This window comes from Acomys minous, assembly GCF_964271855.1.
Source record: "Acomys minous genome assembly, chromosome: 11".
Classification (NCBI taxonomy): domain Eukaryota; kingdom Metazoa; phylum Chordata; class Mammalia; order Rodentia; family Muridae; genus Acomys; species Acomys minous.
Window position 1 is genome coordinate 10762841 of NC_140492.1, and position 16042 is coordinate 10778882.

Here is a 16042-nt window from a genome sequence, read left to right on the forward strand (position 1 = left end):
TGGTTTTTTGTTTGTTTGTTTGTTTTTGTTTTTTCAAGACAGGGTTTCTCTGTGTAGCCTTGGCTGTCCTGAACTGGCTTTGTAGACCAAGCTGGCCTCGAACTCACAGTGATCCACCTGCCTCTGCCCCCCAAGTGCTGGGATTAAAGGCATGTGCCACCACGCCCGGCTCAAAGCTGTTTGAAAGGACACCTTTCACCTAAGCAGTGTGATCATAGCACTAAGGGCATGTGGGATTAGTTAGGCAGCTGAACTGTACACTTGGAAGTGACTAAGATGGCAAGTTTTGTTTTACCTGTTTTTTAAACCATAATACCTGTTGATGTGAAGGCAGTTTTTCTGTTTCCCTAGGCCCATCTAAGATGCTTTCCTTCCAGGGTCTGTGGGCTGAGGCTCACTTCATCTGTACTCAGCTTTTGTCTTCCTCTACCCTATTGCCAGGGAACTTCAAGTTTCTCCCCCACCTTAAAATGTCAAACTAACTCCCTGCTAACCACAAGGGTTGCTGGACAAACCAGCACGTTTCCTGGTCAGCAGCATTGACTGTCATTTGAAGACACTGGACATGTATCCCAGCTCAGAAAATTCATCAAAGAATTTGTTTCTGTGCCTGGGGGTTTGCATCCCAGAAAAAAATTCCAGGCAATGAAAGTATTAAAAAATTGAGGTTTTATAACAAATGCACTTTAGGATAGTGATGTGCTACTCTGTACAACCTACTACTTATTTGCCATGTGATTTCAAATAGGTCCTCATGTCATCAACTTGGCCATGAACTGACTATGTAGCTGAGGTTATCCCTGAATCTCTGATCTTCCTGCCTCTACCTCCATGTGCCACAGTGCCTGTTGCATGCCATGCTAGAGACTGACTCTGGGTATTGTTATGCAAGCAAGGTCCCGACCGAACTCCATCTCCAGGCACTCTGATACCATCTTAGGTGTGCAGTGCCGTTACGTTCTCTCGATGGCAGCTCTCTCTGGCTGTCTTAGAGCTCCTCAAAAGAGGAGGTGATGTGACTGGCAGTGTTCGCTAAGCTAAGATTCCACCTGAGAAAATACATTCCTACCACCCAAGCACATCCAAACATGATTTACAGTTTAAAAACAGAGCTACCAGCTCTTGGTTGAGGGCCATCCCACACCAAGGCATAAACATGGTGTCGGGAGTGGGGCGGGGGAGGATGAAAAAGTCTTTGGTGTTGATCAATTCCAAGTTCCAACTTGTTAGGAAAACTGGAAAATGTATGAGTCTGGAGACGAGCAGATGGAGAAAGGGGGAAATTACTCCTCCTTGCCAAATGCCCAGCTCCGAGGATCTCTGAAATAGAATATTACGTCGTGTTGGCCAAAACTGGTGTCCTCACTACAGTGGCAAGGATATTGAACATAGCACATGGGAAATACTACAGAACGAGAAGCTGTGGTCGCCATTGCTGATCCAGGCAGCTCACATGTCATTAGCAGCATGCCAGCATGCATTGGAGAAAAGTCAGCCAGAAAAGGGTTTTTTTTTTTTTTTGCGAAGACTTGCCAGAGCAGGTTTAAAAATAAATAAATACATAAAATGTAGAAAACAAAAGCAAAAAACAGAACTGCCAGTAGGCTTAAGTAATGAAACATTTAAACCCAGACACTATGTTTTAATTGGTTTGTGAGCCCATTTAAGACATAGTCAAATTAAAAACTAATATATATATATAATCGATGAGAATTCCTGGTATAGCTAGAGAAACCATTAACTTTTGGGAGTAAAACAAACAGTTTCTTCAAGGTATGGTGCACACCTTGAATCTGGGTACTTGAAGGACAGAGAACCAAGAGACTGAAATCAACTCCCAGCTACTTACTGAATTCACCACCAAACTGCTACATCATAAGGTTTAAATTCTAATGAAATATAAAATATAAACTATGTGCCACGCAGCAGATATGATATTAAGAGGTTTATTATATGAGCATGAGGAGAGAAGGAAAGGAGGAGCAGAGAGAAAGAGTGAGACAGAGACAGAGAAAGGGAGAGAGACAAAAAAAAAAGAGAGAGAAGAGGAGGGTAAGAGAGTGGAGGTGGGAGAGAGGAGAGAGCAAGAGAGAGGAAGGGACGTAGAGAGGAAGAGAGGGAGGTGGGTTTGTCCTTTTATAATCTTGGGTAGGGCCATGCCTAGTGACAGGTAGGCAATGACACCCTGGGTTGCTAGGCAGCCTGGAGTAGAATCCTAGAAATAAGACGATTAAAAAAACAAAACAAAACAATAAAGATAACGATGTTTTTGTTCTCAACACTTGATTTTAACGACTACCATTAGAGATATTTCCACTAAAATCCCCATACTGGATGTAGGGAAGCTGCAAACAATGTCACGTTTGTGTTTTCTTCTGACATCAGGAGACACTGCCCTTGCTGTCTTCTCACTACCACGCTACACTTCCTACACTTGGATGCTCTTAGTCCAACCTCTTGTCCAAGGAACGAGGCCGATTCCAAAAAGACGGAAGCCCAAAACATTGAACAATGAAAAGGTAAAGATATTCCCAGGATCCTAGAGCAGCCCGTAGCAGAGCCCTCGCCTAGCTTTCGGGAGGCCCTGGGTTCCGCCTCTGGTAGTATGCGCCCTCCCGCCCCCAAAGCAATGGTTTCAGATTCTGGAACATAGATTCTGTGTTTTCACAGCAACTGCTTGCTCTTCAGTCTCACTCCGCGTATCTTACTGGAGCTTGAGAGGGGTAAATAAAGATGTTCTCACAGCCTCACTTCAAGCCAACTTTGAAACACAGTTTCCCAAGGCCCAAAGAGAGGCTTGGATGAGGTCAGAGCCCAAAGCAGTGACTTCCTCTGTGACACCCCCTTTCCTGAGAGGATGGAGCTTGCAAAGGTTTTAAATTACACCGCAGAGTCCGGCAGCCTCTGGTACCCAGCCCAATCACCAGGACTAATTTAACACGATGAAGTAAGAGCGAAACCAAACCACAGGCTCCTATTCCAAGAATGCGGCTTGAAGCACACCGCGCCAACTCAGCCATCGGTTCACGGCCTCCAGAAGTGTATTCGGTCCTTTGGAAACGAGCCTGTGAGAAAGCGCCCTGCCAAGCACCCCTCAGCAAGGGACAAAGCCGGCTTAAGCGTTTCCGTTTTCTGCTTGGCTACTTCAGAAACTACTGGCCCTGTTCACTTCAAAACTGCCAGAACTGAATTCTCCGACCCCAGCTTCCCACACAGAAGATATATTTAGGAAGCGAAGCATTCTGTAGTGGTTGAGCAGAGTTTGTATTTATTCCTTGATTCTCGGGATTGCCTATTGGGGGGGGGGGGGAGACTAGAGGTTACACTCCATTTTAATGTTTCTCAAAATTAAAAAGCATAGTCCGCTGAAATTAAGAGGAGAAAACTAGTTCAGACTGAAGCAAGGACGATCTTGAGTACGTTCAGTTATGGCCATTCAACTTTTACTATTTTAGGTCTCTAAGGACTTGAAAAAAATATTATTGTAACTGACACTTCTACAACGCATAGAACACAGTCCTAGCAAGTGCTGGGATTTATACTGTGTAATTTACACGATATACAGCTTGGAGTAAAACGCGTTTATGTCCTCCCTGTAGATCCAGAGACTGTAAAAGAACATTGTAATTCAAGAATTCTCAGACTTTTCCCACAAGGTATATTCTAACATCTACTGACTGGACTTTCAAAAATTTACTTTTGAAAAGCTCCAAAACTCACCCAGGCACAGTGGCTCATGCCTGTAATTCCAGCACTCAGAGAGGCAGAGGCAAGCGGATCTCTGTGAGTTCGAGACCAGGCTGATCTACAAAGCCAAGGCAGCCAGCGCTACACAGAGAAACCCTGTCTCAACAAACAAACAAAGCTCCAACACACACACTCACTCTCTCTCTCTCTCTCTTACACACACACACACACACACACACACACACACACACACACACACTTTTCCCCCTGAATGGCCACCAAAGCCAAAGGATACATCTAAGACACTTTTATCAATGTGTGGGCAAGAGAGAGGTAAAAGCTATTGGCCGTTTTCAGCCCCACCCCATCCTCTCCTGACCACAGTTCCAGGACAGTACTGAAGATGTCATGGTGGCAGAATCAGGGATGCTGGGCTCCCTTCATCTTTCAACATCTTCACTTCCCAGATGTCAGATGATGCACTGAGGCAAACACTAAAAGAAGTTTCTGGAGAGGCTCCCCAGATAACTGTATGTTATGATACTCAAGTGAAACTGTGAAATTGTCTATTTGCAGAAGTGACATCAGATTCTGGACTTACAGGATTCTGTCTGAGAAAAGACAAGTTCAGTATGTACCAGGGAGACACCTGTCACTGTCATCAGTGAGAGGGCTTTAGAAAGCTTTGAAGCTATTGCCCTATTTATTTATTTATTTATTTATTTATTTATTTAAGATCATTGTTTTCCAGTACTTCAGCCTGATGAAGAGAACACCCAATGCCCTGTCTGTAACTCAGAATCAAGAGGCATCTTTGGTTTTACTTTACACATTGAGAAATAAATCACTTGATCTTAAATATTTTTTTCAACCAAGAAGTGCACCAAGGAAGACTAGTTTCTCTGAGCAACTTTTTCCAAGTACTTCATTAGGGCTCCTCTTTAGCATTCCTCGTTCCTACCACAGCGTGAGATGAGCGCCAGCTGATAGAGTGAGGCTGAGAGAGAGTAAGCTTGGAGTCAAGCCTCTTCTGGGGCTGTAAGATGGACTTGGGTTTTGCACTGGACAGTAAAAGAATGTCATCATCTTTTTTTTTTTAATAGAGAAAAGACTGAGGTCTGTCAATGCCTTTCCAAATAAAAAACTAGTCTTTTCTAAAGAGAAGTAACTTCCCACCTTTAATCCCAGCACTCAGGAGGCAGAGGCAAGTGGGTCACTGTTAGTTTAAGGCCAGCCTGGTCTACAAAAGCGGGTCCAGAAAACTCTTTCTCAGAGAAGAAGAAAAAAAAAAGAAAGAAAGAAAGAAAAGAAAAGAAACTTCCATTCACTCTTAAAGTGGTAGACACAGAATGCGCCTTTTTTCCCTAACTATATAATCTGAACCTGGTGTACCAGATATTGCTCCTGATACCCACAAGGGATTTGAAACTTAGTCCCAAGAAAGGAATGTGAAATGAACCTCCCACCTGCTCTCCTAGAAATGAACATTATAGAGCAGTGTTCACGTAATTCTACCTTGCACTGAGGTCTCTGACCCAGAAGTTTGCATCAATAGAGACGTCAAGAGAAAGGTTTGTCATTGCTATTCTTGCCCGAGGCTTTTTTTGGCTTCTGTGAAAATAGAAGCACCACGAATTGCATGTTCAAACATGTCTGCATTCTTGGCAAAGCAACATAAAAAAATCCTGGGGGTCAGATTGGTTATTAAGTATCTACCCAATAGATACTTTATAGCTACACTTTATAAATTACCAAGGAATGTGCAAAGGATATCAGAAAGCCCCAGCAAGTTCTACAAGGCATTTCTAGGACTACATCACAGTAGCCTTGCCAACCTTGAAGCAAAACAAATCTCAGTTTATCAAACTAATTTAGCCGGGCGTGGTGGGTCACTCCTTTTATCCCAGCACTTGGGAGGCAGAGGCAGGTAGATTGCTGTGAGTTCAAGGCCAGCCTGGTCTTCAAAGTGAGTCCAGAACAGCCAAGGCTACACAGAGAAACCCTGTCTTTAATAAAATAGAATAAAATAAAAAACTAATTTAAATAGCCCATGGGCTCCATAAAAAGTACTAAGAGAAAGAGATATCAGCAAATTGATTTAGACAAAACTTTGATCTCAGGTTTCTCACATATAAAGTGGAGACAGAACAGTTAGCTTTTATACTTATTGCTAGAAACAAACAAGACCATATTTAGGAAAATGGCCCTTTCCTGCTATGGAGTCATATGCAGTGGTGGGACCTCATTCTCAGGGTTTACAGGGAGAACTGGTAGTTAACAGCTGGTGTTGTTTGATCCTCAACAACAAGGTTTTAAGTCTCCTGTGTAGTGACACCCGACAAGGCTCTTCTTTTTTTTTAATTTTTATTATAATTTATTCAGATCACATCCCGATTGTTATCCCCTCACTTGTATCTTCCCGATCCTCCACCCCCCCCCCCCATCACTTCCTCTTTCACCCTATTCTCCTCCCCTAGACCTCTGGCAGAAGGGGACCTCTTCCCCCACCATATGACCACAGCCTATCAGGTCTCATCTGGATAGCCTGCTTCCCCTTCCTCTGTGTGCGCCAGGCCTCCCCACCAAGAGGAAGAGATCAAGTTAGTCATCACGGAAATGCAAATCAAAGCCACTCTGAGATTTTATCTTACACCCATCAGAATGGCTAAGATCAAAAACTCAAGTGCCAGCGCATGTTGGCAAGGATGTGCTGGTGGGAGTGCAAACTTGTACAACCACTTAGGAAATGAATCTGGCGCTTTCTCAGAATACTGGGAAAAGTACTACCTTAAGACACAGCTATACCACTCCTGGGCATATACCCAAAAGTTGCTCCACCACACAAGGACATTTGCTCAACTATGTTCATAGCAGCCTTATTCATAATAGCCAGAATCTGGAATCAACCTAGATGTCCCTCAGTCGAAGAATGGATAAAAAAAGAACTGTGGTACATTTACACCATGGAATACTACTCAGCTATTAAAAACAAGGAAATCTTCAAATTGTCAGGCAAATGGATGGAACTAGAAATGATCATACTAAGTGAGATAACCCAGACCCAGAAAGACATGCATGGTATGTACTTACTTATAAGTGGATATTAGCCCAATATAGAAGCTCTCTGAGAGTCTCTGCTCAGAGGGGGATTGGAATAGATGGCTGGGACTCACTGCTGGACTCCAGGTGAGAGTTATATGGAAGAACAGGGAGACGGAAGAACCCAGAGGGTCCAGGAGCTCCACAAGGAGACCATCAAGGCTGGTGGATCTGGACCCTTGGGGGCCTATACAAACTGCTGTACCAACCAAGGACAATGCATGCAGTAAACTTAGACCCCGTGTTCAGATCTAGCCAATGGACAACACATTCTCCATGGTTGTGGGGAGAACAGGGACTGCCTCTGACAAGGCTCTTCTTTCTAACTGGCATTTATTTTCCCATAGCAGATTATGACACTCAGTAATAAGAATTACAAAATAGAAGAACTCAAGTCTAACTGTCAAGGAAGGTCTATTCTGTGTAAGGATGGCTCCTTTTGTACACAAAGCAGCAGCATCGCTTTTAATACAGGACGTTTTGATGTAGGATGGCTGTACTAAGCATGGCAACAGGACAGTGGCCTTTCCCTCCTCAGTCTCACTGCCTTGGGTTTTGGTGGTGGTGGTTTGGCTTGGTTTTTTGTTTTTTTGTTTTGGCACTCATGCCATGCCTTCGAGAACAAAGATTGTAAGCAACAGCTCTAGACAAAGGCAGGTCCTAACCAAACATCTTGCCAACTGGTAGGTGTTAACAGCAAACTCAATATCATCTCCCACCCCAGAAACACAGATTTCCTTGAGCAGGTTTTGTTGTGAGGCTAATGGAGTCCTATCTGTCCAGGAAGAGGTAATCCCATAACTGCACTGAAGGAGAAAATCAAAAGCCCTGTGTCGGAAACCATGGTGCCTGCCTCATTAAAGATCACTAAAGATGGAAGTTTCTTGCTGGAGTAAAATAAGTAAATAGATTTAATTTGTACCATACGCCAGATAGAATTAAAGCTATAAAATTCAACTGGACTTAGAGATACGCTAAGAGAAATTTATCTGGATAATCACTGGGGTGCTGTGAATCCCCTACAGACTGAGCCCCAAGCTGAGGAAGACCATTGATAGTCCAAGTAGGAAAATGATTTTCTAACACACACACACACACACACACACACACACACACACACACACACAGAGGCGGGGGGGGGGGGAGAAGGAGGTGGGGGAGAACTCATTATTTATAATTTCATGGGGGAATAATAACCAGAATTGATTTCCTGGTTTATTTTTAAAACATGGCGCCCCTGTTTTCATTGATTTCCATGATAATCAAACAGCTTTGAGGTAACAACATAATAAAGGAGACCATGTTTCTTTCAGGTCCCTACTATACTACTGGTAGTACATATATAGGAGAAAAGCATTCAAGGAATGTAATGTGTGGTGTGAGCAAACCAGAAAGAAAAGGAGCCTGGGGAGAAGATGCTGGACCAGTGTGGGAGTAAGTGTGGTAAGATGTAAGCATCCAGAGAATCATGCTGAAGAGCCTGCATATGAGGCTGGGGGCAGAGGAACAGGAACAGCCTAATGTCTGGAGAGGACACCTTCAGGATTATAGCACTATCTCCTGATGGCTGTGTGGTGACCATATAACCTTCCCAGCTTCTAAGCAATCTTTAGTGAGACCTACATAAGTGATCATGATCTGTTGAACGGGCTGGCCATTGGAAGGAAGTGTGACACACTTGTGTGTTACAGAGCTGAGAGGGACCTTTGGCTCCCGCAGGAGTCCAGGTCGTATCTGAGTGGCTCTGTGGTGGTTCTAAGGTGCTACACTAACAGCTAAGAGAACTGGCTGTTCTTCTAGAGGAACTAGGTACAACCCCCAGCAACCACATGGCATCTCACCACCATCTGTAACTGTAGTTCCAAGGGATCTGACAATACAAGGCTCAAAAGTGGTACACAGACATACATGGAGATAGGAACCCCATACACATAAAATTTTTTTAAAAAAATGTAAATCTCCTTTGCCTAATGCCAGAGTACATCATCTAAAAAATTCAGTGTAAATTAGCATCTTAAAAAAACACTCTGGTGTGTTCTACTGGGATATCTTTTCATAAGTCCATCAGAAAGTATGTCCACCAAATATTTTTTCACAGTCTGAACCAACAATTTTCTGATGGTTTTACCTCCCACTCGCTATGTTCCACTAGAACAGTAGCTCTTAACCTTCCTAATGCTGTGACATGTTGTGGTGACTCCCGACCATAAAATTATTTCATTGCTACTTCATAGCTATAGTTTTGTTGTTATGAGTCAGAATATAAATATGTGATACACAAGATATGTGATATGTGACCCCCCCAAAGGGGTCACAACCCACAGATTAAGAACTGCTGCACTAGAAATTGTCAAAGACTGGGAAAGAGCCAGGTGTCAGAGGAAAAATTATTATTCCAAAGCCTTAGCAATACAACACATTTTCTCTGCAGAGTTTAATACTAAATCATTAACCCAAAATGGAGCCAGAGTCCAATGGCCTGGAGACATCATAGCAAAGGGAAGTGGGACAAGGCACATTCTTGGCTACAGCTGCTTGACTCTGAGCATTTGAAATTTGGCTACCATAGCTGGATAACCGAGAGCATTCCATAACTGCTTCTGTCTGACCCTGGAGCTCTACAAATACAAATGTTTATGACTTAGAAGCCCCCTGGCCTGTATATCAATGCATATTTCCACTTATCTGTCTCCTGGCTCGCCATATTTGAGGCACTATAGGAAACAGCCACGTGCTTGCAGAATCCTTACCTGGAGCTGCTGCTCTAACTCTGGGAAGACCAAAGGAATGGCATCTTCAGATGGTGTCTCATCTAGGATATGAAAATACAGTGGTTACTCTGCATGTCCTATGTCTCATGAGCATCACCCATCATTTTATGAGCACATGGAAGCACAGAGAGCTTAGTTGGCCTGACGCAAAGGTTTTTAAAGTGTGTGTGTGTGTGTGTGTGTGTGTGTGTGTGTGTGTGTGTATGTGTGTGTGTGTGTGTGTCCCCATTCATCCTTGAATGTCTCCTCTAGTAGCTCTCCAATTTAAAAGGGCTACTTCATACTGTCACATTAACCCAAACCAAAAAATACTACCTATACAAAAGTGCTATAACAAGGTGCTAATGGGATGGGCAGAACAATCTATGTTTCTCTCTCTCTCTCTCTCTCTCTCTCTCTCTCTCTCTCTCTCTCTCTGTGTGTGTGTGTGTGTGTGTGTGTGTGTGTGTGTGTGTGTGTGTGTGTGTACATGTGTGACAAACAGCAGCTTCCCTTGGATAGTTTTGCCCTTTGCTCTGTCACAAGCCACCATTTACGAGCTGCTCTCCAGACCTCACAGTGGGTTACCATGGGTAACAGCCAGCAGCCCAAACAGGAATTCTCTCCCCATAGTGTCAGGCCAGAGTGCCGACCTGGGCCATAACCCACAGCTGTGTTTCCAAATGAGCCTGAGCCCACACCTGACAAACACGTAAGAAGTTTGAATAACCATAGACAGCTCTTGCCCCCCTTGAAAGATACATTCTTGGAAGCCTGTGAGGAAAGCTGGCAGAATGTTGCCTCAGACACTTAAGTTATCCCTAACTTTCTTCAAGAACGGGCTGTAAAACCAGCCTCAGTTCCTCAGTAAACAGGATCTGTCTGTCCAGAGAACTTTGACTCCATAGGGACATTGGCTATTCATTTCTAGACCATTCCCCAGTACATGCCTGAGAATGTAAAACACCACACACACACACACACACACACACACACACACACACACACACACTTAAAACCAAAGCCATTTCAAATAATAATAAAGCAGATAAATGCACCAGTTTTTAAGTTCTCACTAACAGAATCATATTCACTGGTAAAAAACCAATTAATGTTTATTTCTAATTATGCATGTCATATACAGCAAAGAAACAAGGATAGTCATGGTTGGTATCCACAGAGATTTGTTTTTATGACCCCCCATGGATAAAAATTTGAGGATGCTCAACTCAAATCCTTTATATAAAATGGAGCATATACATATTTTAAATGTGTCCTCACACATACTTTCATTTCCAGGTAACTCTCTTGTTTGGTTTGGTTTGGTTTGGGTTTGGCTTTTTGAAACAGAGCTTCTCTGTGTAACCTTGACTGTCCCACACTCACTTTGTAAACCAGGCTGGCCTCAAACTCACAACAACCTGCCTGCCTCTGCCTCCTGCGTGCTGGGATTAAAGACATGTGCCACCACAGCTGGCTCTAGGTAACTCTTAACAATCCGATGTGGTTGCTATGGAAATAGTTGTACTGTCCAAGTTAAGGAATAACAACAAGAAGAAATCTGTACCACTTAAGAACGGCCATGATTTTAAGTGTTTCCTGCCCTTGGGTGAATACAGATACAGAACTCAAAATACCCAAGGCCAACAGTATCCCCTCCCGACCCACTGGAAGCCTGGTAAAATGTAGTAAATACACAGGATGTCTGTGGCTTCTGGGAAATTACATCTCTTTGAAGGCATGGAAGACAACCACCATAAAAAGGATTTAAGCAAAGAATATATTAACTTCTACCAAACACCTCAGGGGTCTGGTCACTCAATAGCAGTTAGTATATTTTGGTCAATAGTACTGAAATACTCCCACTTAAAGGTGACCTAAAATAATGGCGACATATAGCCATGATTAAACTCATTTTGTAGCTGTGGTTGTGCTGGTCAGTGGATGTCCAGGGTTCACTGGTAATCATAAACAAAGGCTTCACATAAGGTTGTGTCCCTTGGATGCATCCTTCCTATCAGAATAGGAACAATAAAATCTAGCCAGTAAGTGTGGCTGTCTAATTCCCACGGTCACCAACAAAGAAACTGGATGCACAAACTGTGGCACCAACCAAGGACAATGCGTGCAATAAGCCTAGACCCCTTGTTCAGATCTAGCCAATGGACAGCCCTTTCTCCACCATTGTAGGGAGAGCAGGGACTGCCTCTGACACAACTCTGGTGCCCTCAATTTGATCACTTCCCCTTGGTGGGGAAACCCAGTGGCACACAGAGGAAGGGGAAGCAGGCTATCCGGATGAGACCTGATAGGCTGTGGTCATATAGTAGGGGGAGCGGTCCCTTCTGTCAGAGGTGTACCGGAACGGAATAGGGCGGAAGAGGGAGGGAGGGTGGGAATAGGAAGATACAAGCGAGGGCATAATAGTCGGGACGTAACCTGAATAAATTGTAATAAATTAAAATTTAAAGGAAGGAAGGAAGGAAGGAAGAAATGATCACTACTGACACATTGTAGAGGCGCCTTCCATTACAAAGTTTTAAGACTGACTTGGGCCTTCAGTGCTTTTAACTTACTGCAGTATGGCTTCAAAGGACTAGACGTTGTGATTGTTTGAGCTCATCGGTCCCAGGCCAGAGTGATTTGGCACAGTAAGTAGAAGCATATTACACCCTGGCATCGCAACCCTGATGACCGTAGACGAAGAGGCACTTGGAAAGAGAAACCACTTCCGTAAGGCACAGACACGGACAGGGCATGATAGAATTTTAGAAGATCCTGAGGAAAGACGCTCAGGGCTTCCTGACATTCAAGCCGTCCAGCTTCCTGTGCAATCACTTGCTTCGTTATAAAGAAAATGAGTGGAGGGTGGTCATCCATGAGCTGCCCTGCCACGTCGTGAAGAGCAAATACCCGCTATGACCCAGAACAAAAGAACCAGTGTAAAAAAAACAGTCTCACCACGCAGGTGCCTATGAAACTAGCTTATCTGGATAAAGGAAGGCTGGCGACTGGACCTCGTTGGCTGAAATGAAAAGTCTAATTGACATAATAATGGATGTCTTACAGAGAAGCAGACGGAAAACAAGACTTTTGTTTCAGAATGGCTCAAGCTGGATTAACCCAAGCAGGAAATAGCAGCGGAAACAAGAAACACCGAAGACAGATGCAAGAAGTCCACCGGCTCTGAAAGGCAACCGGCGTCTCCCGCTCCCGTGCCATCTGCTTTACCTGGCAGCCTTGCCTGCCACAAGTTTCCACGTTTCAGAAGCTGCTTACAAAGCTACCCCGGCTTGGTGTGAGGGGTGTTTACTTTTAAATAGTGGCTGCCTCCTTTGACTGGTTTTAAAAATAGACAAATATTCTAAAAGCAGAATGATGAATCACAGGATTGGGCCAAAAGGAAAGAAGGAAAATGAGTCAGGCGGGCTAGGAGCGCAGCTGTTCCACAAACATTTGGCCAAATCGGTGTAAAACATTTCCACCGTCATAATGGAGCAGAGTCCCTGAACGTGGTCAAGTCTGTTAATGGCAATTCAGAAGCACACACCAAACAAACACAGCTATACCAAGAAACCTCTAGGCATATTTAATCATTATTTTTTTTTCTAACAGAAAATGAGCAGTTTCTGGATAGATTTATAATGGGGCAAGATTCCCAGAATAACTGCATTTTTATTACAATTTAACTGCCAGATATTTATTGTCTATCATGTGCACAGTAGGGACTCAGACTCCATGCTGAACTGGAAAATCGCTTTATCCTGACTTTTAATGCTTTGAGAAAATAATATGAAAGCACTGTGAAGGGCACAGACCAAACAAAGGCAGGGGTGAACAGCGGTGCTAGGCTAGGCTCCTCATCTAACATGCACAGGAGCCTAGGATTGCTCCCAGCACAGCCACAGGAAGGCCAACTAACGTCTATCCTAAGGGACTTATTTTTTTTTTAAACTGTTTTGCCTATTTTGTGTATGGGTGTTTTACCTGAGTGTATGTCTCTGTACCATAGGCATCTCTGTACCATAGGCATCTCTGTACCATAGGCATCTCTGTACCATAGGCATCGCTGTACCATAGGCATCTCTGTATCATAGGCATCTCTGTACCATAGGCATCTCTGTACCATAGGCATCTCTGTACCATAGGCATCGCTGTACCATAGGCATCTCTGTATCATAGGCATCTCTGTACCATAGGCATCGCTGTATCATAGGCATCTCCTCTGTACCATAGGCATCTCTGTACCATAGGCATCTCTGTACCATCTTCGCATTTGGAAAGCTACTAATCTGCACTCTCTGTATATTCAGGTAATCAATTTTATTCCTTCTCAAGTCTCTAATGGAGTGGAAGACCAGATAGTTTAGTTTTACAATTAAGCTTAGTTGTTTAGGGGTTAAGGTGTTTTAGGTCCAGAGAGATGTTTTAAGTTGATAATGATGAGATATGATAGATATTGATTTACATTCAGAATTTTAGACTCACCAAGATAGAAAAGATCTTTTCTTCAAGGCTGTAAATACAAATAGGCAAAACACTAAGAATATAATATTTATGTAATTCTGATTGTGTCATAGTTCTTCTTGCTGTAGGTAGTTTATTACATATGCATAATAATGTAAATGTATATGTAAAAATATTTAATAAATAAAAACAAAAATGGTTTTAAGCACATTTGCGTATTTTGTGTATGGGTGTTTTACCTGTGTGCATGTCTCTGTACCATATGCATGCCTGGTGCCCACAGAAGCCAGAAGAGGGCACCTGATTCCCTGAGACTGGCATTACAGATGTTTGTAAACCACCATGTAGGTGCTGGGAATTGAACCCAGGTCCTCTAGAAGAGCAGGCACTGCTCTTAACCAAGGATCAACTACCCAAAGAGTTGTAAAGGACAGGGAAAATTTGTAATAAACATGTTCACTGCTGCCACCCTGGTATGAATGTGAATAATCACTGTAATTTATTGGAGACTTGGTTTTCTACCTGCAAATGGGCCTAATAACTTGTTTCAGAGCCTGGATACTGATGAAGAGATACACACATCAGTCGCTTAGCGTGAAGGAACCAATCATTAGCAAGGATGCATTCTTAATATACTTGAGTTTCCTTTCCTTTTCTTCTCACTATAAACCCAACCAATGTGTGGAGATGAGGTAGGTGTATGTGTGCACACGTGTGCATGCACGTGTGCGCCTGTGGGGGACATTCTCTTCTAAAACAAAGAGAATGTGTGTGTGAGTCAAGGTCACCATCTAGGCTTACTCACTTCTACCCTGACAGTTGAGGGGGTTTTCCAGGGGCAGCCAGTGCCTTGGGTCTGATTATTTACTTTCTTCATCTAACCCTACGTTGAAGGAATATCGCTCCTTCATTTCCCCACCCAAACAGACACTTCCTTGGTGAAATGTTACCTGAAAAATCTGAACTCATATAGGAAAGTTGTTACGTAGTTTTATTTAAAATGAGGATGGCCCATGCAATTCTAATGCTGCATCATCACCAGTATCATCATCACCACCACCACCACCGTCATCACCACCACCACCACCATCATCATCATCATCATCATCATTATCACAGCTGTTCTTAGAGCATCACAGTTTTACCCTACATAAAAAAACCTTTTCAAGTTTTGCGTCCTGATTACAAAATGTTATATGTGAATTCCGTAGTATGTGATGGATTTTCAGAGCCATAGAACTGAAGTACAGCTAGAAAGATGGATGGGGTGGGAACACTGACACGGTGAAAAGAGAAAGCTAGTAGGACATCCAGTCACTGTTGGTTCTTTATCGCTAATAAACACCCCATTGCCTTGACCGGTGCCACTGCACATGAATAAACTAATGCTTACAGCAAGTTTTATGGTTCTTAGAAGCGCTGTTCTGTTCCCTGTTATTGTCTCTGTCATTTTGCTAATTCCATCATTTATTCTTTTTTTCTCTCAGAATATTTTGACTTACTCAGCCTGTTGGTACTCAGTTTTCTAAAGGCATCCAGCACAGCATGCCACACACAGTTGGCCCTCTACATATGTAAGTTCCACACCTGCAAGTCCGGCCAATCGTAAACTGCAATGTTAGGGAGAAAGAATTATGTCTGCACTGACACGCATCGTCTGCTTTCCTTGCTGTTATTTCTGCAATAACAAAAGACGGCAGGTGTTTACACAGCCTTCATTCACACTGTATCTGGCAATGTTATCTGGAGATAAAATACAGGATGCTATACAGAGGCCATGCAAACGCTATGCCGTTTTATGGCAAGCGCTTGAACATCGGCAGACTTTGGTGTTGGAGAGGGGTCTGGAATCATGAACCTCGGAAACCCGCAGAAAGAGAACACTTCTTGCTCAGCACCCCGTCAGATAAATTTCTATCTCTCCTTGTCTTGCTATCACTAACAGCATGCCAGAAATAACCTTCTCTCATTCTCCTCTGACTGCTGGGGAGCTGTTTGCCATCAGGACCATTCATGTTTTTGAAAAAAAGAAGACATAG

General features: G+C 43.3%; 1 protein-coding gene across 3 annotated transcripts in view; it reads right to left on the reverse strand.

The window, feature by feature from the left end:
• The window catches only part of MAP3K7CL (MAP3K7 C-terminal like), a 41584-nt gene that overhangs the window by 15148 nt on the left and 10394 nt on the right, over nt 1–16042 (reverse strand). The window contains exons 1-2 of one of the 3 annotated variants that reach the window (XM_084802363.1): nt 12768–12920; nt 9537–9598 (exon numbers count right to left, since the gene is read on the reverse strand). Coding sequence is in view for 1 of the 3 variants with exons in the window: in XM_084802361.1 (XP_084658487.1) it covers nt 9537–9598 (62 nt within the window). In the remaining 2 variants the exon portion in view is untranslated. Of the gene's footprint in view, nt 1–9536; nt 9599–9872; nt 9922–12767; nt 12921–16042 lie in introns of those variants that run through there. The other 2 variants (XM_084802362.1, XM_084802361.1) reach the window with 2 other exon arrangements.